This window comes from Rhinoraja longicauda, chromosome 6, assembly GCF_053455715.1.
Source record: "Rhinoraja longicauda isolate Sanriku21f chromosome 6, sRhiLon1.1, whole genome shotgun sequence".
In the NCBI taxonomy this organism is placed as follows: Eukaryota; Metazoa; Chordata; class Chondrichthyes; order Rajiformes; family Arhynchobatidae; genus Rhinoraja; species Rhinoraja longicauda.
Genome location: NC_135958.1, coordinates 68,663,714 through 68,688,659, shown reverse-complemented (window position 1 = coordinate 68,688,659; position 24,946 = coordinate 68,663,714). Strand labels below are relative to the sequence as shown.

The following is a 24,946-nucleotide window of genomic DNA, read 5'->3' as shown; positions in this document are numbered from 1 at the left end:
ATAAACCTAAACCTAAAGAGAACTGATGAAAATGTTGTCTGTTGCTTGTAACTTTTTGCTTTTAACTGCATCCGTTTGCATCTGCTTGTGTGCACAGTTTATTGCAATGTTCATTTTGCCTAACACAGTGCAGAGACATGCTTGCACTCTGGCCGAAAAGATATTGAGGCTCGTGTCTGAAAAATTAAGATATGGGTCAGTAAAGGCAGCTGGGATCAAGTGAATCCCTTTGAGAGGACAGGATATGCAGGAGACTACTTCAGAAGAAAATCATGATGGGAAAAAGATAGCTCAGACAGAGAAGGTTAAGGAGAAATCAATGAAATTTTAAGTATCTAAAGGAAAACTGGTAACGCTGGATAGATTAGGGGTCCTCAGTGACTAAAGTGGACGTGTGTGTGGCTGCAGGAGATGGGCTTGGTCCTCAATTAATATTTCTCCTCTGTTTTTACTGTGGAGAAAGACACAGAATAGGGAACTTGAGAAAGTTAATGAGAATATCTTGGGGATAGTCTGCATTACGGTTGGGCTCATTGTTATTTTGTTATTTCATCCAAATAATGGACGTAGAATATACAAGGCATGGTTAGTAAGTCTGAAATGACACTAAAATAGGTAGTATCATAGAAAGTATCTGATACATTAAACAAGGATTCCTATATATAAGAAACAATTAATGAACAGGCTATATATGTGAAAGTGCAAAATCTCCTGAAGGGTTAATTTATTTGATTTGTGAGGCATTTGATAAAGTCCCCCATGGGAAGCTGAACAATGATTGGTGGTATGGATTAATAACCAATTTACTGATAGAAGACAGGATTGTGGTGGAAGGATGATATTCAGGCTGGAGCTCTGGCACGAATCAGTGCTCGGTCCGCTGTTATTTGTTATATATATATATATATATATATATATATATATATATATATACTCTGGAAGGCTGGCAAAGTGCAGCGGGATATAGATCAGCTACAGAAATGCACAGAGAAACGGCAGATGAAGTTTAATTCAAGCAAGTGTGAGGAGTTACACTCTGCGAGGACAAATGTAAGGGGTAAGCATACAATTAATGCAAGACCCTCAATAACGTTGATGTACATAGGGATCTTGGGGTCCAAGTCCAAAACCCCCTGAAAGTGACAACACAAATAGAGTGATAAAGAAAGCAGATGATATGCTTGCCTTCATTGGTTAGGGCATTCAGTACAAGAGTCAAGGTGACACGATGCAGCTTTATAGGACTTTAAGACCGAATTTTGAGTATTGCATACAGTTCTGGTTGTCCCTATACAGGGAGGATGTGAAGGCTTTGGAAAGGACGTGGAGGATGTTTACCAAAATGAGACCTGGATTTGGGGTGATTAGCTATTGGGAGAGGTTGGACGGACGGATTGATTTCTCTAGAATGTCGGATGTTAATAGGAGACCTGATAGAAATTATGAGAGGCATAGACAGTTGGAACCTTTTTCCCAGGATGGTAATACCACATACTATAGGGCATAGCTATAAGGTGAGAGGGGCAAAGTTTAAAGGAGATGTGTGGGTCAAATTTTTTTTTTACACAGAGGCTGGCGAGTGTATGGAATATGCTGCTGGGGGTTGTGGTGGAGGCAGGTACCATCGTGGCATTTAAGAGAATTTTGGACGGGAACATATATGGGCAAGAAATGGAGGGACATTGATTATGTGGAGGCAGATTAGAGTTAGTCGTGACATCATGTTCAGCATAGACATAGTGGGCCAAAGGGCCTGTTCCTGTGCTCTACTGTTCTATCTTCTATTTTCTGATTGATATTGTTGGTGATAAATTGAAAGTGTATCCTCTCACAATTATGTAACCCATTTCTTGAGGTTTCGCCGTACCGTAGAGGAAAGTTGAGTCAATAAACTGGTTCAATAATATCAAATTTTGATTTGCCATTTGATTTGTACATTTGACATTCGATGCTGCAACTTAACCCACTAATAAGAGAAGCAGAGAGCATGTTGGAAGTTTACTGTTGTGTGCTGGGAACTGCTAGATATTAACATCCTGGGAGTACTACTTATGCCAGATTGGAGCACCTCTAGCTCTTTATAGTTTGGAAAGCATATTTTAAAAATAGTCTTTCCTTATTTGAATTCCTCAGTTTGAAGATCTGTGGTCATAATGATACAATTTATGCTTATTATTACCATACCATACAATGCTTTGAGGGTTTAGGTTGTTTGATACAGACAAATTATGCACTTTGATCTATAATCAGGATAACTTGGAACTGAAATTTCTGCATTGTGGATGCAGTATTCATATTCTATTTTCCCCTATAAATCCCATTCTGCAACTGCATTTTTTGTGCATAAGGAAGAAATTATATTAATCCACTGGCACGCCGTTGTACATAGACCATTGCTCTCACCTTATTTGTTTTTCTTTGGTCTGTATCTCCGCATGCTGGTGGCACCTTGCTCGTATTACATTTAATTCTCAGTGAATGTTAAATTGAAGTATTTATCACTCATCCTGCTGCGACAATTGATATTACAGCTGGTGTTTAAGGATGAATTGCTTTTAGAATGTTGGTTGAGAGTGCCAAATACACGAGTGAAATTCAGATATTTTCACATCTGGTTTAAATGGGAACGTTTGTGTTTGGGAAGTGCTAATGCCCAAATATTAACGCACATCTATATTAATCCCACATTACTAAATAGATGTGCTTTATAATAATGCTATGATTACAAACTTGCTTTCATCAATGCCGAATTATCAACTATTTTGGCATAATTTTCATGACTTTCTCATTAGACATTTCCTAAATTGGCAGGAGGATTTGGAAACGAGTAGCACTGGAACATTCAGAGGCTTGTAGCAAACTGATTTAGAAAGCCAACTGCATGTAACAATTAGCTAACAGAGCAATCTTTCCAACTAAAATTACTCTGATTTCTTTTTAAAGTACACTGTGAAGAAAGTATGGTTTTATTGCCAGTTAAGATTCCTTGAATCCAGGTTGGGATTTCACCTAACCCGCACTTCTGAAAGCCATTTATTTTCTCTTAAGTCAATCTTGGGTGTGGCTAAACTAGGCTATTAAATTTATGGGAATTTAAAGTGCATTATATTTATGAAAATTGGCAATGCTTAAAGCTATAAATTGAAATATATCATGTTACAATTTATAAAGGAATTGTTAAAAGAAAACTATGGCTTTATGACATATTATTTACTGTGATTTTCTGTTTCCTGCCTTGAAATCCAGATGTTTCTCTTGGCTTAGCAACTGCTGTATTTCTGCCAGAAAGCAGTCAACTGTTTTTGTGACAGCTGAGTTCCAGCCTTTTGTTTCATTTTCCAACATGGAAGTGGCATCCATGCAAAACATGCAAAATACATTGACACATGTATTAAGATGTTGCTTTGGGGGAAAATCCAACTGGTGGACTGTTCAGTCCACTTAAAAGAGTAATGAGATTTTTGCCTTAAATCCACCTACTATTGCAATTTTAAATTATGATTTTGTTCAAGGGATACTTAAATAGCTAGAAGGATTTTTTAAAAATCTGGCAATTGTCAATCTTATTAAAAAATTTGATTAAAAAATGAGCATGTATTTCAAACAGTTGAGGAAGGAAATTCAGGCTATAAACCAATCCATTTTGGCAGATGAATTGCAGAAGCAAATTGTGGTTTATGGGTAAAAGTATTGTTAATGGCCAGTAATATTTCTGATGAGTTTCTGATATTTCCTTAAGACCAAAGTTGGAGCATTTTGTGAATCTCAACTCAAGATTGATTGGGTACTAACACATTTCAAGGAATTACTGTAATTATTATTTTACTACAAATTGTTTCTAAGCTTTACCTTTTGTGATAATTTATTGTTTTATGATGTCAGATAAACCTCTGGATTATAAGAACAATATAGGTATAGCAAAAATCTTCAATTTTCTGTTATAAACCTGAAAGTTGAAGATGGAAAATGTTGCTATTTTATAAAATTAATTTAATTAATAATAGAAAATCATTTGCTCTTTGCTCTTTCTTTGGAATCCCAAAAAGTGCTTATGTATCTTTTATATGCGTATCAGCAACACTTCAGCACTCTATCTGTCAAGCTGGATGTAAGTATTGCTAGGATATTTTAACATGGGTAGATGGAGCCATATCTTCTGTAAACTTTGACTTTTCATTTGACTGGGGGGGGGGGGAAAGAATGCAAACATGTAAGAATGTAATATCTGCTGAGGTGCTTGTTGTTTCCTTAATTAAACTGGCTTCAGGCTAATCAATGACCTCTTCCCATTGTAAATGTCAAGTCCTGGCCATAGAATGGATTTAACAGTTGGTTAGGTCCCAGGCTATGTTAAGAAAGGTTGGGCATAAAGCCTTCATGGTTGGCACTCTACAGTATGACATTGAAACCTGAACTCTGTACTTCCATCAAGAAATGGAATTAAATTGCTTTCATATGTAACGCCTGAAATATACTCTGAACATAGTTTATAAGGAGAGTGTTGCAAACCTTGAGCGCTTGGGTTTGTTCACAAAGAACAATGGGATTTCCTAAAGAATTTGTTTATGAAGAATAGTCCTTGGGAAAAGACCATTTGGGTGCACACAATTGACATCTAAAATAAGCACTTTAAGATGTTAGATATCAACATGGACAACCATCATGGGAGGATCGAGATCATGTTTAAACTTCGCAAAGTGCAGAACACTGCTTACAGGTGGAACACAACCTGCAGGTAGAGCAAAGTGCATACACTGTTGTGCACCTTCGTATGTAGCAGGCACAACAAGAATTCTCACTCATGCATGAGCTTCTACAGCTGTTGCTGGTGCAACTCTCAGCAAAGTGAGAACCAGCTGGCTAAGAAGTTGTGTCATTGTTAATGAATCTAGCATCCAAATAAAAGTTAAATATATTCTTCTGTTTTTTAGAAAATATAACATTTGAACACTTAACTTAAATGCATTTAGTGTTTTTTTAAACTCAAGCCAATTATCTTATACTTGCCCTTTTCTCATTATTAACCATTCAAATAAATGGGCTCATTCTTACTCCAAGTCTAATCATTAGAGTGTCAAACTTTTGGATTAGTACAAAGCTGAGAACTAACAGCTCTACTAGGACCTGGTAACCTTTTAATAAATCAGTACAAATTAAGTCTTGTACCATCTTGATTTACATGGTTGAATGTTGTATTAAACGGTCACTGAAGTACCAAATGTGTGTTACGGCAATACCCAAGAAATGCAATTGTTGATATAATAAGCACAAACTAACACAATAGTCTTAATCAGTGAAGTTTGAGGGCAAAAGACTAAAGAAATTAGCCGAAGGAGGTATTGGGGGAAGGTATCATATTTTTACGGAGCCAATATTTACTTTTACCTGTGGTTCGTTAAAGAACTACCAGAATGGTATTCTGTATGGGCCAGTGCATGTCTACTTCTGTGTTTGCAGCAACAGTGCAAGTCACAAACATACTTGAGGTGATCTGGGACATTCAACTCACTTTTCCCTTTGCTGTAAACAACTTCAAATCTGAGAGAAGAATCAAGTCATGCCCAGCTGAAGAATTGGATATATAGTTATAGAGCTGTAGAGTGTGGAAGCAGACCCTTCTGCCCACCTTATCCATGCCAATCAAGTTGGCATTCTGGGTTAATGACTTTTACCCGCATTTGGCACATATACCTCTGAGTCCTCACTATCCATATATCTGTCCAAATGTCTTTTGAAAGTCATTATTGTATTTGCTTCTATTCCAGATATCCGTGTGTAGGAAGGAATTGCAGATGCTGGTTTAAACCGAAGATAGATTAAAAAAGCTGGAGTAACTCAGCGGGACAGGAAGCATCTCTGGAGAGAAGGATTGGGTGACGTTTCGGGTCGAGACCCAGTCTGAAGAAGGGTCTTGACCTAGAACATCACCCATTCCTTCTCCAGCGATGCTGCCTGTCCCACTGAGTTACTCCAGCTTTTTGTGTCCAATTCCAGATATCCTTTGAGTGAAAAGGTTGCCTCTCGGTATCCTATTGAAAGTGGCAACACAAGTAGATAGAGTAGCAAAAAAGGCATATGGTATGTTTCCTTTCATAGGTTAGGTGTAAGAATCATGAAGTCATGATGCAGCTTTATAAGACTTTGGTTAAGCTGCATTTGGAGCATTGCTTGCAGTTATGGCCCCCTCGCCTTGGTTTTGGCAAATACACTGGCGGTTCATTTTACATCATGGATTTTCTTCTGTCCGTTTGATGTTAATTGGAGGCTTCATCGTCCATCACGAAAGAACAGTGCATTTATCAGGGTAGTGCTGATTTAATATTGAACCGAAGTTCAAGCTAGGTTATATGTCTGAACCCACACTCTACTGATTTGTTGGTGATGGGAGACGACAAATGTTCCAAAGCTGACACAGCTATGTTTCTGCTGTTGAATGACTTCTGTTGAACGATTGCTTACATAAAGGATTGGGCTCAAATTGTACCTGCACACCTCAAACTCTCGGAATTCACCACCCAATTGGCATTGATGTCCATGCTGATAAAGCTTATAATAAATATCAAACTCTGTATATTTTCCAGCACATTGCCAAGGCTCACACTTCAGTGCGGTAGCTCTTTTTCACTGGATTAAATCTACAGAGGATTAGATTAAAAATTGCTGGTTTTATATATATCAATCTGTCTTTAATTATTGAAAATATAATTTGATTATCAAATGAATTTGAATACAGTGCTGATTTGCATTTACTAAGTGATTGCAGTATGGTCTCTTCCACTTTGAAATAGTAGCAAATCTCTTTCCTTTCTCCCTGGAGCCAGTTTCAGTGCAATCTCATTCACTCCAGAGCTGAACGTACTCTTAACATAATGTCATAGAGTGATCCAGTGTGGAAACAGGCCCTTCGACCCAACGTGCCCACACTGTCCAAAATGTCCCAGCTACACTAGTCCCACCAGTCACCACTACCCTCCTTAAGAGCTAGATAGAGCTCTTAAGGATAGCGGAGTCAGGGGGTATGGGGAGAAGGCAGGAACGGGGTACTGATTGAGAATGATCAGCCATGATCACGTTGAATGGTGGTGCTGGCTCGAAGGGCCGAATGGCCTACTGCTGCACCTATTGTCTATTGTCCATCAGAACCAATTGCGGTCTGATCCGGGTATGTCCAGCATTTCTGTTTTATCTTACGTTTTCATAATTTGCAGGATTGTTTTGATTTTCATTTGGTTAAAAAAACACATGTATGTGCTAATTTTAAGAGGTTAATTCAGAATTATTCAATCGGGTAGGTAGTTAAAGTATAAATGCCGCCTAATGCTAATGCATCGCTGAAGACATAAATACTGTTAAAACTCTGGTCTGACCCTATTTATTCATAAATCCCTGTGATCTTGCATTTGGTTCACTCATTAGTTCAGAATATGAGCTGGGGTACAGAATGCAAGAGGTCCTGCAAAGACGGGGACCCAGTTTCACTTGGGAAATGGGATTATCCCTTTCGCTAAGTAAAAAATTTGCATCAACTTGGGTGTTGGTCATATTTTCATGTTCCTGAAGTTGATTTTCGCTGCTATTCAAATGAAAAATGTTTCTCACCAGAAAGCTTCCATTACATAGTTACGAGTGGGAGCCTGGGCAGCTTGCAGCCCAGTGGTATGAACATCGACTTCTCCAACTTTAGATAGTTCCTCTGTCCCTCTCTTCCCCTCCTCCTTCCCAGATCTCCCTCTATCTTCCTGTCTCCACCTATATCCTTCCTTTGTCCCGCCCCCCTGACATCAGCCTGAAGAAGGGTCTCGACCCGAAACGTCACCCATTCCTTCTCTCCTGAGATGCTGCCTGACCTGCTGAGTTACTCCAGCATTTTGTGAATACATAGTTACGAGTCATCGTTACCTATTGAATTACCTATTGTTGATGTTTTAAATATACAAATGTCAAGTTTGATACACGTTCGTTTGCAATATTTCAGATTATTCTCTGGATTGGACTCATTATTCTGGTGATCAGCACATTTTTTACTCTGACTGCAACGAATGACCAGCTGGTGGTACCTGAAAATCCACCTCAGGACATTGACCACGAGAAGCTTCAAAATGACATTAAAGTGCAGCAGAAAATTTCAGGTAAGTTGGAGAGAAGGGGAGACCTTGGTGTTCTGAAGTGCTAAACCCTTTGTGATCAGTTTATGTTTAGGAAAAAATGAACAATTTATTTGATGGGTGTTGCACTTAAATTGAACACAATTTATTTGGGCCAGAAAATTAAATATACTGTGTAAAAGCAAGACTGTAAAAGAAAATTAGTGGGATTTTGAAAAAGGTGTCTGAAAGCTCTTGTATTGAATGCAACATTACTGACAAGGATGTCTGCGTACTTTGATACTAAATTAAAGAATTTTTAAAAACTGACACTCATTGTTCACAGGTTTCTTCACTCCTATCCCAAAGTGATTATTTGATAAACCAACCATGGGCATTAGTCGTTAAAATGTAAATTATTTAATAACATTCAATGTTTGGGATGAGACAGAAGAAAGTAGGAGTATGCAAGTATGGACAAAGGGCAGGGTGAAATAGCTTATATGTGCACTGACTGAAAACGGATCCAATTAACACAAGAAAAAATTGTAAATATGTTTTCCTGACGTGGTAGGTATTGCCTGCTATATTAAAGTTACTGAAATTATTCTGGTAATAAATTTCCAACTGCAATTTTCATCTTCCAGAATTAATTCTAGATTTCCACCATTTTAATCAGTCTGCACTGAGCAGTGTTTCAATTTAAATAAGAGTTTGTTACAATTCTATGTACAATATATTCTTTAAAATATTTATTAGCAATTTCTGCATGTGACCTGAGAATACTTTGATAGGTTGATACTTCCAATTTTCAGGATTAAATATAATTTCATTCTATGTTGCAACACTCTGGATTTGTGAACATTGTATAAAGTATTAAATATATACTAGACCAAGTGGACCCGTTGGGCCCATTCCTCGTTGGGTTCTCATCATGGCATGGGAAAATCACGTTTGTTCTTCAAAATAAATGGCATTTTTTTCTTTAAAATAAAATAAATCTCATCTGGAATGTTTTCGCTTTTTATGGTTAAAACACTGTCTTGGAGATCCTCGAGACTGTGCCCTCAATCAGCAGTAGCGTCAGCACGGCTGCGACGGCAGTTGCTTTAAGCGGGAAGAAACCGCTCCCCCCCCCACGTGGGACCTGGACCAATCGGGCGTCGAGCGGGAGGTCGGAGCCAATCAATCGACCGGACGTGGGGACTTGGGCCAATCAGGCGTCGAGCAGAAGGTTGTAGCCAATCAATGGACTGCACGTTGGGGTGAGCGGCAGGAGCAAATCAGGACATGCCGGCGACCAATCGGAGTGGGGAGAGTCGGCGTTTCCCCTACGTGGGTGCCGGACCAATCGGGCATCGAGCGGGAGGTCGGAGCCAATCAATGGACCCCACGTGGGGGTGAGCGGCAGGAGCAAATCAGGATGCGCTGGCGACCAATCAGAGCGAGGAGCACCGGTGCTCCCCCCACGTCGGACCCGCACCAATCGGGTGTCGAGCGAGTGGTCGGAGCTGAACACAAAATGGCAACCCTCCCCCAACTGCGCACGTGCCGGAGCTGAAGACAACATGGCAACCCTCCCCCAATTGCGGACGCGCCAGAGCTGAATACAAAAGGGCAACCCTCCCCCAACCGCGCACGTGCGGATCTGATGGCCATCCATTGGGCCCAAAGCTCTCATGCAGTGATGTAGCACCCTCCCCTCCCCAACTCCCCCCCTTCCCCTCCCCAACTCCCCCTATCCTCTTCCCCCCCACTCACCCACTCCATCCTCCTCAACCCCCTTTTCACCCCCTCACACCCCCCCCCCCCCTCCATGTGGGACCCGGACGAATCAGGCGTCGAGCTGAATGGAAGGATGTTATTTTTGAAAATAGGCGGCCCTCCCGTGCTATTGAACAACTTTTTTAAAAAGAATGAAATAAACTAAACTTTTTTTTCCTCTAAGCAAAACTTTTTTTAAATGAGAAAATTCTACTCCCCCCTCATTGTCCGCCACGTCCGTCACTCTGCCGGGTCCCGCCCCCTCCCCCATTGTGACGTCTCACACGCTGAACCTTGCCAAGCTTCTGTTTAATATAAGCAAATGTTTTAACTTTAAAATCTCTAACTTAAAAAATATAAGACCAATTTGAATGAAACTTGGATGACAGGGCCCCCAGTGCAAAGGTGAGTAAGGTGGTCCCAAAATTGTCACGCTACGTGTGACAGGGGCACAAATACAGTTACCAAACAAACAACTAACCTCAGCCAAACAAATAGCTAATCTCCGCCAAACAAGATCTCTCACATCGACACGGAGTTTTAGTTAAATACAGAGCGGAGGTGCAGAACCTGGTGGACTGGTGCTCTGATAACAACCTGTCCCTAAATACTACCAAGACCAAGGAGCATCAACTTCCGTAGGTCACACAACGGGGAATACGCTCCGATCTTTCTCAACGGGGACAGTGTGGAGAGAGTGTCCAGCTTCAAGTTTCTGGGCACTCACATTTCGGAGGACCTCACATGGTCCAATAACACTGCTGCGCTGGTCAAGAAGGCACAGCATCGACAGTTCTACCTAAGAACACTGAAGAAGTCTGGTCTACCCCAACAGCTGCAGACGACATTCTACTGCTGCACCATAGAGAGTATCCTAACACATGGCATCCCTGTGTGGTACCTCAGCTGCACGGAGGCAGAGAGGAAAGCTCTTCAGCGGGTAGTCCATAGAGCTCAGAGGACCAACGGAACACAGCTACCAGCCTTGGAGGGCATCTACAACACACGATGCCTCAGAAAAGCCACCAGCATCCACAAAGACTCTTCACGCCCTTGCAACAGTCTGTTCGAACTTCTACCTTCGGGCAGACGATACAAGGCCTTCTATGCCCGCACCTCCAGACTCAGGAACAGCTTCATCCCCAGGGCCATAGCTGCTATGAACCGGTCCTGCTGAGCCAGATGGTCACATCGCACAGTGATCCGGCACAGATCTACTTGCACTTTATTCTGTTTTAAAACTGTTACAATTTGTTTCATTGGGTTGTTTAAATTAATACTGACTAGCTAATTAAATTATTGTATCGTATGGGAGGCGCATTCCCAATCTCGTTCTACCCCTGTACAATGACAATAAAGATATATTGTATTCTATTTAGATAGATATTTTTTAGATTTTAGTTAATTTAAGTGAAATCACAAATGAGGCAAAGTTAGAAACATAAAGCAAGGGGGGGAAAGTGCTGTAATGAATTGTGTATTATTTGAAAGAATGGTTTTAGCTACAGAAAGAAAACCCTGCAATGTCCAGGAATGGTAAGTGTTATTACTTAAAATCATAAGAGAATGCATTTAATGTAACTAAGCACAATCTAATGACATCAATTCCAAGCATTTGAAAACATTCTTGAACAGTTTGATACAAGGATTTAAAATTAGTAATTCTTGAAATTGAATTCACAGACTGAATAATATTGCATCTTCAAATTGGCAATGCTGGGCTGGTGCATGTGCAAGTGTATGCAAATCAAAACCAGCGTTAAGATCTGCACTGCTAATTAGAAGTTTGCTTTTCTGTTTGCCAGTTTCTCTTAATTTATGGTCTAAATTTTCTAGTCAATTGCAAGCCAAATCGCAACTAATCCACACGCCAAGAACTAGTTACCTAATTTGCATCAGGTTATAATTTGTTGGATGAAGGCGTCCAAATCCTTAGTGAGTTGTTAAGCCATGAAGAGATTAACAGTGTAGGCAATCTTTGATATTTAGAAATATTAAAAAGCAACCTACTACAAATTAATTAATAACCAAAATGAAAACATTTTAAACTCCTAATGCTTAAACAATTAAAATAAACATAACTAAATTTAAGTCAAGAGAAGTAAATGTCATACTTGCCTCTTCCATTGCAGCAATTCCTCGCCACTGAATGGATATGGAACCTAGCATGGCTTGCTTAAGCAGCGTCTGTAGTTTAAGCGCTGGAGAGTTGTTGCAACTTTGTGCTCTGACACCGACCGAACTATATGTTTGATACCTGATAACACAATTGAGAAAATGTCAGCATTCTGATTTTCAGCATTTGTTGCAAAAATTATGCCCGTGACTATCAAATACAGTAATCAGTTGTCTAAATTGTAATCAAATTTTCCTAATGATAAAAGTGGAGTTATTTATAAATAAGAATATCCAAATCATCTGAAATCATTTATGCCAGTGGAGCTGCTGCCTCGCAACTTCAGCAATCTGCATTCAATCCTGATCTGTGGATGGAGCAGACATTTGTTGGTCATTAGTGTAAGGGACTGTTTCTATGCTTATGATTCGGAAATTGTTAAACTCGTTGAGCTTGGAAGGTTGCATTGTGATTTGCAGAAAGATTGACTGTTGTTCCAGAAGTTTGAGCTTCGTCGGAACAAAATAAAGTAGTGTAGAGATTTAATGTAATAAGTAAATCAATAACTACTTTCAGGTTATCAATATACCTCTGCATAACATATTCGGAATCAAGGGATATGGGGACAAAGCAGGAACGGGGTACTGATTCTGGATGATCAGCCATGATCATATTGAATGGCGGTGCTGGCTCAAAGGGCCCAATGGCCTTCTCTACCTTTTTTCTATTACTCCACCTATTTGTGTCTTGAGTTTTAGTGAATATCTTTGAAAGTTGTTGGCTGCAATACCCAGACTTTGTCCAAATCTACCTAATTTAATTGTCAATTTTTGTTTCCGAAGTATTTGGATCGTAAAACGTAAGATGAAACTTATGTGCTGCAATCTGCATAAATTGTTAGTTTGTGCAGCAATAAAAGATCAGTGCATCAGCTTTAAACATATTTACCACACAGTTTTAGGTGTTAGTAGCTTAATTTAAATGCAAAGAATTATTTTGAGATAACTAGAACACAACAAAAATGTTGGATCACCTTTACTTCTCTCCTTGAAGGTGGTCTAGTTATCATTCCCAGGTGGAGTGTATATTTCTTATTTCTTTGGGCTAGTTGTATTAAAATGATGAACTTGATATTGACATATGTGAAAGATAAAATGCTTTATTGCTATCTCCCATGCATTCTCTCTAACACTTTAGCTTTAATTTTCTGCAGCAAACAGTGGCAGGGGTGCACATGTGGTGAATGATGGGAAATTCCTTTCTAAACATGAGCATTAGTCAATTCACTGTTAGATCCTCTCAAAGGTGAAATTGTTGCATTCATGATGAGAGTGGATCCCAATGCAGCTTTTGCCTTTGCTATTTTTGAGCAAACCTTTACCATTTTGGGTGATGGACACTTTTTTTTTTTTAAAAGGTGTGGCAGCATCTGGCAATTCCAAAATCTTGATTGGGATAATGTAAGCTTTTTAGAACACCCACTGTTCAGGTATTACTTCATCTTGTCAATGCAGGGTTTGAAGCTGTGATGACACTTGAACCTGCTAAATCACTCAACATGTAATTAGCAAATTCTGTATCCCATCCCAAAACAAACTCTGGTGTTTCTGTTTGGATAGTTCAAATTTAACCATCCTTACTATTTCACTCAGTTTATCATTTCACTGTCAGTATCAAAGAAATGGCAGATTGAAATACTGCAATTGTCACTGAATTTTGTTTGAAATCTTCAGGAAACACATGAACGTTTTTAGCTATTACTGTGCATCTGAATTCTTTTGATGTTCCATCACCCATTGCAAATTGGAGGTGCTGGATTATTCCAGGTTTGGAGATCTTAATTATTCAGAATTTACTCAAAAGAACAGTATCTACAAAATAGACCTAGGTCTAGGGCACTTGCTTCAACAAAAGCTTGTCAGCAAGGTCTTTATAAGCAGGTGCTATGTGACCCAGCCTTGACCTTCACCATCTATGTCCTGTTTTTTCCTGATGTAAAAATACTCAAATTCTCATTCAAAAGAGCAAATGTAAAACATGCATCCTGCGGATTATCCTAATATTGGGGCTTTCACAATAATTGATTACCAAATTAACCAGTCCTGATGAGACAAAATATTGATTATCTTTAACATAATGATGGTAATGTTTAATGTGATAATTGTATGAGCTGTGGCAGTAATTGTCAGTATGTTAATTATCCAAATCCTATCACATGGCTTATCCTGACTTTCATGTTTTTCTAAGAGAAGAGCCAAAAAGTACTTGAGTTAATACTGATTTTGATATGGAAGTTTGTAGTAATTTCTGCTTTTCAATAATTTCCATACCTTTGTCCCCTACATAATGTGATGGATAAGGTGCTTTGAATCTTTCTATTTAACCATAAGTACTTCCATACTGTCGCAAGAATCAGTCAAGGACTACTATTCATTCTTATGAGTTTACTATGGGTGCCATTTAAAAAGAAATCAAAACACATTTCTACTCAAATAATTTTTTGATGTAAATGGTAAAGATAGAATTTGTATGCAAATTCAATTACCCTTGTGGCTGGAATGACCAATTTTAAAACCCAAAAGAGGAAAAAAAACCCACACACAGCTGAGAATACGATCTCATTTGTTTAAAAGGTAAGAGTATTAAGCTACCGCAGACGGATAAACTGCTTTAAATTTGGATTTCTGTGTTCCAGTTTATAAAAATACAAATATTAAAAATATGACCTATATTGCACAATTAACCAAACACATTCATTTTAAAGCTTCTAGCAAAATAATATTTATTGCACAACTTGGAATAGAATGAACCATCCCATCTTCTAAATTCTTAACAGCTGTGACTTTAACAGCAATTCCCCCAGCTACCACACTACCACTATAATTGATGTTGAAACTGAAATATTTTCTGTAATTGCACTTGTAAGAGGATGTGATTTTTAAAAATTTAAATGTTCTTTGCTTTGAGAAGAAGAGATCCCTTTTGTGATAGAGAAATGTCCCTGAAAACATATGTCTCAAGGATTCAAGAGTTTTGCGAGAAGTGGTTATGAGGATATGGAAGATCTAGATATCTTCTCAAATTATCTTCTCAAAGTTACCACCTTAGATTCTCAACTGGTTCCTATTGATTAGAAGGTAGCAAATGTGACCCCAATGCTGAAGGAAACAAGGAAAGAAAATTAAAAGGGAACCGTGAACCTTTTAGTGTGATATCAGTAGTTGGTAAATGCTCCAATTTATAATGATGTGTTGTCAGGAAGGTACAAAATAATAATGTAATTGAGCAGAGTCATCAACATTTTTGAAAGGGAAATCGTGTTTCAGTAATTTTGTGGAGTTCCTAGATAATGAATTTTGTAGAATAGATAAGAAGGAATTAATACATGTGGCACATTTGAAATTTAAGAAAGGTTTTGATAAGTTGGCAAACAATGTGAAGTAAGTTAATTCGCTGATGATGAATCTTTGGAATTCTGTATGCTGGAGGCTGGAAGTAGTTCAGTCACTGTATGCATTCAAAACTCGGATTGTTAATATCTGATTGTGAGAATCAAGGGATCTAGTGTAGCAAAATGATGTTTGCGGTAGAATACGAGACATAAGATCCTCATCGGAAAAAACTTTTTCACCCAGAGAGTTGTGAATTTGTGGAATTCTCTGCCACAAATGGCAGTGGAGACCAATTCACTGGATGAATTTAAAAGAGTTAGATAGAGCTCTTGGGGCTAGTGGAATCAGGGGATTTGGGGAGAAGGCAGGCACAGGTTACTGATTGTGGATAATCAGCCATGATCACAATGAATGGCGGTGCTGGCTTGAAGGGCCAAATGGCCTCCTCCTGCACCTATTTTCTATGTTTCTATAATCTTGTTAAATTTCAGAGCAGGCACAATGAGCCATATGGCCTATTCCTGTTCCTATTTCTCACTTCTTTAGATTTGAACCATTCAGCCCTCTGAATCTATGCCAGCTTTGAACAATTGCAATTTTCCTCCCTTAGTTCCCAACAACCTATTTTCTGTTGCATCCAAACAGACATTTGGGCAGGTGGGACTAGTGTGGATGGGGCAGCTTGGTCAGCTTGGGCAAGTTGGGCCGAAGGAACGGTATCTGTGCTGTATGGCAGTGACTCATTCCGTTCAAGTCTATCTCAATCTCTTGCCACTCACATACGTCAGATGTAATTTTACAGTAACCAGTTAACTTACTGATCAGCAAGACTTTTGGAATTGTGAAGAAACTGGAACATCCAGCAGAAATCATGTAGTCACTAGGAGAAAATGCAGACCGCACCAGAGGTCAGGATTGTATCCCTCTAGACATGTAAGGTAGCAGCACGACCCACTGTGCCACTAATTTTGCTGTGTTCAGTTGCTTTAATCCAGAACTTTTACACGTCTGTCCTTTGTATGTATCACATATAAAATCTGCTTAAACAAGCCCAATATCTTAATATTCAGAAACCAGGAACTGCAGATGCTGGTTTAAAAAGGACAGGGTTGGAAAAACTCAGCAAGTCAGGCAGCATCTCAGAAGAACATAAACAGGCGACGTTTCGGGTTGGGACTGCTCTTCAGATTGAATCTTAATCAGTTCATATTCATATAATATTCATATAAAAATATCTTTGACTAGTGCTTTTGTCATTATTGTGTTGTATTTGCTTGTTTGCACAAACAATAACCATTGAAAAGTTGTCAGGAGAAGAAATAATTTCCCATAACGAATACTGACCCATAGTTTACTCATTTTGTAAAGAGAGTCCAAAAGTGTGAAACAAATGTACATTACCTTCACAAAAACCTCATGCATCATTTTCCACGGCGCTCTTTTGATTGGAAGTTTCAACTACTTTTGCTTAAATTGCACATAGCACTTCCTTCAAATGAAACATTAAAGCTGTGTATGCTTGCTCGCTTGCCTCAAGTGGAGCATGTGTACATGATATTGATCTAAGCAGCTTTCTTTCATAGATCTCTCTTAGCAATTCTGCTAAAACGTAATTCTAAGGTTTCATAGTATTTTATATTTGGAAGTTTAATGTGTGCAAAAATGGTTACTGTACTGTAGTAACCATTGTACTGTACTACCCTGTACAAGATACTGCGCTTCAAAGTAATTAATTGTATTTAAGCTATTGTCAGTTATTTCTGAGCAATGTGATGAGCTAATTATATGGATACAAGTTATCATTTGTTAAATTACTTTGCAAACGGCAGAGCTCTTGACATGTTTTGGGATTTTTGATCTTTTAGTTTCCTTCAGAGTGTTACATGGCTATGTTTAAAATGGTTTTGGGAACAGTATAAAGTCCAATTAACTGTTCAATTGTCAGTGTTCTTGCATATTAAGAATTTACAAGATGGTCCTCTGTCACCTATGAGAGGTTTGTCAGTGAAAGCCTTCAATGGAATTGGCAACACCCAGTCAGCCCCGTAAACCCGCAACATATTCAGAGGTAGCACCATCATATCGCAATTGGTATTGTTCTTCGGTCAATGGACATGTTAAATAACCTTGATCACTATCGAACATCAAGAAAGAGCAATAGTTTCTAGTTTAGTTTAGAGATACAGCACGGAAACAGTCCTTTCGACCCACTGAGTCCCGCCGACCAGCGATACCTGCCCGCTTGCACTATCTCACACACACTCTGGACAATTTACAATTATGCAAAGCCAATTAACCACCAAACCTAAAGGCCTTTAGAGTGTGGGGGGAAATCGGAGATCCCGGAGATAACCCACGCAGGTCACGGAGAGAACGTACCATCTTACAGACAACACCCGTAGTCGGGATCGAACCCAGGTCTCTGGTGATGTAAGGCAGCAACTCTGCCGCTGCACCACCGTGCCGCTCACGATTACTTTCAGTGGATCTCATTCATTCCACTGCTTTTACAAGCAGCGTATCATAATCTAGTCGTTTTGCATATCTTGGGAGGACAGGTAGCCAGCCTGATGCTTAATTCCCATCTAGTTGAATAAACGTGATGCATTGAAAGAGGGCTTGCCATTCTTTCCGTTGAATAAGTGTTTCTATTTCTCATTGGATGTTATTTCTGTATTCAGAGGTTGGGTGTTGGCCTTTGTTACAGTTATCTAGAATTGACCTCAGGCAAAATTGTTGGCACTGCACCAGAGCTCATTCTAGCTCCCAATGCTACCGCACAGCTACATTTAAAAAGACAGTGAGAATGTTGGCAGAGGAGAGTATCTTTTAAAACTGGAATTTGATCGGTCGGTAGAATACTTTACAGGTTTCTCAAGGAATAGGAATGCTTCTATTATTTTTGAAAAATACATTATTGATATGTAATAAAAAAATAATTAGATACAATGAGCCTATTGTGTTCAGAAGGCTGAAAAGCTGCAGTAATCGTCCAGCACCATGGAAACATTTTAAAATTTGGAGAAATCTCAATGTTGAACAATTAGTGATGAATGACAGTCAAAAGAATTACATATTTTGATTAAAAATATAGCACAAGATAGATCTGGAATGTTGACTATCTGCCAAAGCAGCCACTTAACGAAGGTCTGATAGAATCATTTTTGACAGGCATATCCCAAGCTTCTTATTTCTTTTGTATAAGACTCTGTGCAAATCGAGATAATTTGCTTAAAATCTCCAAGTTCAACGGGTCAGAAAATACCAGAACTAGCTTTTGTTTATGGGGAAGTGCAGACATAGAATTGCTAAAGAAACTGTACATGAATGACATTGTGCAAAACAAAAAGTTCTTCCTATGACTAGCTTTATATATTATCGAACTCAACTGTTTGAGCTGTACCTGGAAAATCACTATGATGACTCGTTATTTACACTGTTACATTCCAGTTACAATGCAATTGAGGGGAATGGTTAATCAAATAATTGAAGGGTGCAATTTGCATGTGCAGCTGCCAGCTCATTCAATGTCCCTATCTCTCCCTTTTCTTTGTTTTTTGCTTACATAGATCACCTCTAATTTGGTATTTTCAGTTTAGTTTATTGTCACGCGTACCGAGGTATAGTGAAAAGCTTTTGTTGCGTGTTAATCAGTCAACAGAAAGACAATGCATGATCACATTTGATCCATTTACAGTGTATAGATACATAAGGGAATAAAGTTTAGTGCAAGGTAAAGACAGCAAAGTCCGATCAAGGATAGTCTGAGGGTCATCAAGAGATAGATATAGATAGTAGTTCTGCACTGCTCCCTGGTTGTTGGTAGGATGATTCAGTTGCCTGATAACAGCTGGGAAGAAACTGCCTGAATCTGGTGGTGTGCGTTTTCACACTTCTATACCCTTTGTGTGATGGGAGAGGGGAGAAGAGGGAGTGGCCAGGGTGCGACTCGTCCTTGATTATGCTGCTGGCCTTGCCGAGGCAACGTGAGGTGTAAATTTTGTTTAAATACATAAATGTGATGGTGTTACCATGATAAGAAAACTCTTTAACTACCTTTTTTATTCTGACAATCCTGAGCTTAAATCACTCCACCTTCCTGTGTTGATCTATTTTCTGCCCCTTTTAAATATTTTTATTTGGTCCTTTGTTCTGTCTATGCTTCAGTGAGAAATTGCTTTTCAAAAGGCTCTTTTAATAATAATTTATTGTGCTGGTGTTATTTTAGTAAATTATTCACTATACCCACTGCATGGCTCTAATATCTTGCCTGAAGCTAGACACAATACTCTGAATGTTATCTAAGTATTATTTTTACAAATTCAGTGTCACTTCTTTGACCTATTATTAAGTACCTCATTATTAAAATCCTGTAATGTCCCTATTATTAAGACCCTATAATGCCCCTATTATTAAAATCCCATAATTCCATTACATTTTTGCAGCTGTCTCTAGTTTCATTGCAACCTTTTAAAGATCTCTCCATACGCCGCCCTTGATCTCTGCACCTTTATGCTATCTCATTTTACCATTTATGCTGTACATACCTTTGCTGTTTTTCCTTAAGTGCATTATTTCACATTTTCTTACATTGATTTGTATTTGCCATTTATCTAACTACTTCATTAACCTGTCAATGTCCTCTTGCAAAACTTCCTTGTTTTTGTAGATAGATTGTAATTTTCCTAGTTTCAGTGCAATTCAACATGCCTATATTTGAATCTTTAATAGAAATGAAAATCAAATGCCTGTAGATGCAGCTATCCACATGAATACAATCTGAAAAATAGATATTTAATTATGCTGAAGGAAAGAACTGCAGATGCTGGTTTAAATCGAAGGTAGACAAAATGCTGGAGTAACTCAGCAGGACAGGCAATATCTCTGGAGAAAAGGAATGGGTGACGTTTCAGGTCGAGACCCTTCTTCAGACTGAAGAAGTCTGATCATCTTCAGACTGAAGAAGGGTCTCGACCCGAAACGTCACCCATTCCTTCTCTCCGGAGATGCTGCCTGTCCCGCTGAGTTATTCCAGCATTTTGTTTCTACCTCCTATTTAATAATGCTGCCTCTCTTTCGTCCATTCTTAACCCTCCACAGAACAATATTATCTTCAATAGTAGTTGTTGTAATTTTTAAAATCTAATTAATTTTTGTATCTAATTATATGCCATTTATAAATATCAACCACCTTTTTCATTTGTGATCATCTGATCATCTTAAAATGTCATTTCATTGAGTAATCATGATCTGTTTTTGGATCAATACTGACTGTTCTTAATTATCTCCTGTCATCCTAAATGTTTAGTAATGTAATTTCGTCTTACTTTTACCAGAGGTTTGTGGGCACAATTATTATTTTGCAGGTTTTTAAACATGAATACATTTGTCTTAGTTCACTTCCTTTTGGTACAATTCAGTGGTCAATTACTCCCTTCCAACTGATTCCAGATCATCTTGATCTAAAACCATAGCCAAAGGGATTGTTTAATATCATTCTTTAAAAGTTTATCTCCATTAGTTGCTCGCACATGTACTTGGGTATTTCCTTCAGCTTTCAATCTACTCTTTAATGGTACTTGCTTCTAAAGCATAACCGTGATCTCGTAACTCCTTTTGGTTTATACTTCAATTTGTGTTAAAGTCTTTTATTTGGTTGTCGTTTTCCATTATCCTCCCCTTTTGATTTATATTATTATTCCTATTTATCATACCTTTAAGAGAAAACTTAACTTTTGCTCTCTTCTGTATGGTACTCTGTCTTGCAACTTTGCTCTTTTAATTTATACTGTGCTTGATCTTTCCTATTGAGACAGCACCCATTACTGGTCTGCTCTGTCTAACTTTAATTAGACAATTTATTCCAAGCTCCGTATCATGGGGAAAGATTAATACAAGCACAAAGTAATAGATTTGAGGATGTTCCCAAAACCACCCATTGATGGTCCTGGATTCATTTTTTAGAATGCTTCCCAAATTGATCATAAGCATTTTTAATATCCCTATGTATTTTCAGATAGCTGAAGTCTGTATATTTATAATAGCACTAAAGTAACACTAATGTACTCCAGTTAGTTAGGAACTGTTTGGTGGATAAAACTCTATTACAAATTAAAGCAAGTTAAAGTATTAAATGAAAATTAAAAACTAAGATGATGTAAGTAACCACTTATGTGCACGTGTTTGTTTGAAAAGTGTTGCTGAGCCTAACAAAACAGTGAAGGATGTGCTGCTTTGGTGCTGAGGAGCTGGATTGGAGTCCATTTGGCCGCTCTGCTCAGTCTGTTCATCAATTGGATTGGGGGATTACCTGGCCCAGCATTTGAATGCATAAGTGCTGAAATCAGATGATATGAGTACTAGAGAATATTGAGAAATACAATCTAGCCCTACAAGAGCTACAAGAATTCTAACATTTTCTGTAATTGAGGGAAAGTTAATTTGCAGAAGAAATAGCGCAACTGGAAACAAAAAATAAGCAGTAAACAAATGTAGTACAAGTTGAGTTGATCTCAAGGGAGTGAATAATAAAATCCACTAAATGTGAATATTAATGGTAATACGGTGATGTTCTCTGTTCATTAGCGTGCAGCTATGGGAAGAGAAAGCGCTGACGTAGTAAAATTTGAAGTCCATTTCCCAGCCACATCCTTGAGGCTTTATTTTATAAAGAATTCGCAAGCATGTTTAATATCTTGCATTTAATTGTGCCCTCCAAGACAACTTTACAGGGCAGTGGATGGCAAACCTTGGCTACAAATGCATAACGCACGGACTTGGAGGGCCGAAAAGGCCTGTTTCCGGCTGTATATATATGATATGATAACCCCTAGGTAGTTATGCTCAGCATAGATGCATCTGAGCTAAGTGTTACAAATACAGCAGAGGGCTTTTAAAAGTGAAATTTTGTTTCACAGAACAATATTTTCTTGCTGGCAGTTAGATGAAATAAAATGAGCTTGGTTCTGGTAAATCAGGTTTGGTTTTTGTAGTACTTCGTCACAGTAATTCAAAAAAATTCAGAATGTAAAACACAGCAATTTTAAAGATGAGGTGGTATTTGCTTGGGGGAAAAAGTGACAAATTTAATTCCCATCGAGTGATGATTTGGCTAACTTTTGTATGTTTAGGGGAATCGTGAATCTTTATTGTAGCCTGCAGACAAAATAATTATATCAAAGGCTCATTTTGATTGACTATATTTAAACTACTCATAAAAGGAAGTGTATTAAAATTTGGAGTTCAAGTTCTTTTTGCCTTAATTAAGCATTAATTGGAATAAAACAAAGATCCAATAAAATACCATTGAACAGCTGACACAGTGGAAGCCAGTTAAAAGAAATGGTATGAAAGGTTCTTCTGTGATAACTATAGATCCATATTATTGAGCCGTTCAATGGGTATTTACTGTACATCATACAAAACCGTGGTGTAGTTGATGTTAATTCTGGCACATTATATGGGTGGAAGAAGTGGAAAACGAATTTCAGTAGGTCAGCAATTTTTAGGATTAACTAGACTAAGTGGACCCATTGGGCCCAAACCTCTCCTGCATTGGTGCAGCACCCTTCTCCTCCCTCCCTCCCCCCCCCCCTCCCTGCTGCCGCCTTTCCCATTGGCCCACCTCAGACTCGCGGTTACCCGGTCACGCCCAGGCTCCGGCTGCTTCCCCCGGCACCAGGCCTGGCTCTCCCGCCGTTACGGAGCAGACAAACCCGCCCCCACGATACAGGCGGTCGAGCCCTGCTCGTACCCGAGATCAATGGGCCCCAACTACGCAGGCACGGACACGTTTGTTCTGCGCACGCACAGATGCGGCGGCCACCTTGCGTAAGTACTAGATCAACGGGGCCCCAACTGTGCATGTGCGGTTTTTTAAACTTTAAAATGTGAATAACTTTAAATATATAACACCAATTTGAATGAAACTTCATCCATAGCCCCACTGGACGATAGTGAGGAACGTGGGCCTAAAGTTGTCGTGCTATCATGTACCGTTTTGGCTGTAGTTCAGGAACAAAAAAAACTGACATACCAACAAGATGAGAATTTTAGTATATAGATTTTAAAGAACATTGAAAGTTCTGTACTACATTTGCACAGTTGAGTTATATGGGAGCATTTTTTAACTTGTGATCTTATTGCATTGTGTTTATACAATGAAAACCGGAATATTTTGGGGGGTTTTTCCACACGAGGAAAATCTTTTTTAAATTATTTAAACTTGTAATATCATTGTCCAGGCACTGTGCTGGTACTTTAGAGTGTTGGTCTGCTGAGGAAAAGTATTAAAGTAGCCAAAGGGCTAACAGCCTGGATAAGTTAAACCACAATCGGATCTCTCCCAACTTGAAATTGCAGCTATGCTCAAGAATCTGGGAAACATCTCCATTCTGGTTAACAGCGAGTGCACTCTAAACCAGCAGAGCCTTTCCATCACCTGTGCCCCTTAATCAATAAACATCTGTTTCCCATTCAATTTACACAAGCTTGTTTTATATTAACATGTGTTTTTACTTTGAACAAGTACCTTGTTTTTGCTTTGTGGATTGATTTTTAATTAATAAGCGAGTTGGTGGAATTGGTTAATGTTTTGTTAATGAAGAATAAAAATGAAAGCCGTCATCCTGGCCAGAAGTGTTTGGCACTGCTTTATGGAAAATTTGCATGAAGACAGAGGGAAAACCACTATCCCTGCTAAGTGCTCCCGTATATTGTTTAGATCATCTACTTTTTTAGAGAGTTTGCAAAGATATATTGCAACACTTTGGTTCAAGTCTCTATAATTGTGTGAATTAAAATTGATACTGTATAATAACAAGTAGTTCTGAGACCACATTGGAGACTAATCTGACATCAGGGTCATTCATGAAAAATAAATCCGGCCATGCACGACTTTGACGTGAAACCACACCAACTCCATTTATGACATGTCATAAATTTGACATCTTGCTTTCCAACAAACGAATTTCTACTGTTGTGCCCCAATTCAATCTATTCAGTCCACAATGAACAAGTGTTCCTTGCATCAGGAAAACTAAATTTATCAGCAATTACTAGTATAAGTGTTTCATTGTGGCAACAGTATATGTGAATTACTTGGTGGGGTGAGGAAGTAAAATGCCAAATCCTATTTCATTTCTATCATGGATAATATTGTGATATCCCTATCATTTTAAAGGTTATCACCTTCCGCCATCACTTTGCGAAATGAAGGGATTTCGGGTTCAGAGTAGGAGAAGGGTTATCTCGGAGAGACACCTTCCAACTCCCCACCTCCATTGGGCATTTTGAGGACAATTATTCCTTACAATCAGCTTCCACTGGATTCCACAGGAGACTGCAGGTGTTTTGAGCAATGCAAAGTGCTAGAGGAACTCAGTAGGTCAGGCAGCACCTGTGGGGGGAATGTGGACAGGTGACATTTCATGCGGGGATCTATCAGTCTGAAAAAGGGTCTCAAAAATCTAAATCTAGATATAATATTACATGATTAAAACCATTCAAATTTTTCAATTTGAATAAATCTCTGCTGCCATTATTGATGTATGTTTGTGCTGTATTGGAAGTTAATTTGTTCTTGCCACTGT

General features: G+C 38.6%; 1 protein-coding gene across 2 annotated transcripts in view; it reads left to right on the top strand.

The window, feature by feature from the left end:
• slc38a10 (solute carrier family 38 member 10) overlaps window positions 1-24,946 on the top strand; it is a 97,819-nt gene that overhangs the window by 42,991 nt on the left and 29,882 nt on the right. For both annotated transcript variants that reach the window (XM_078401264.1, XM_078401263.1), the window contains exon 11: window positions 7,976-8,129. In XM_078401264.1, coding sequence (XP_078257390.1) covers window positions 7,976-8,129 — 154 coding nt within the window. The remainder of the gene's footprint in view (window positions 1-7,975; window positions 8,130-24,946) is intronic.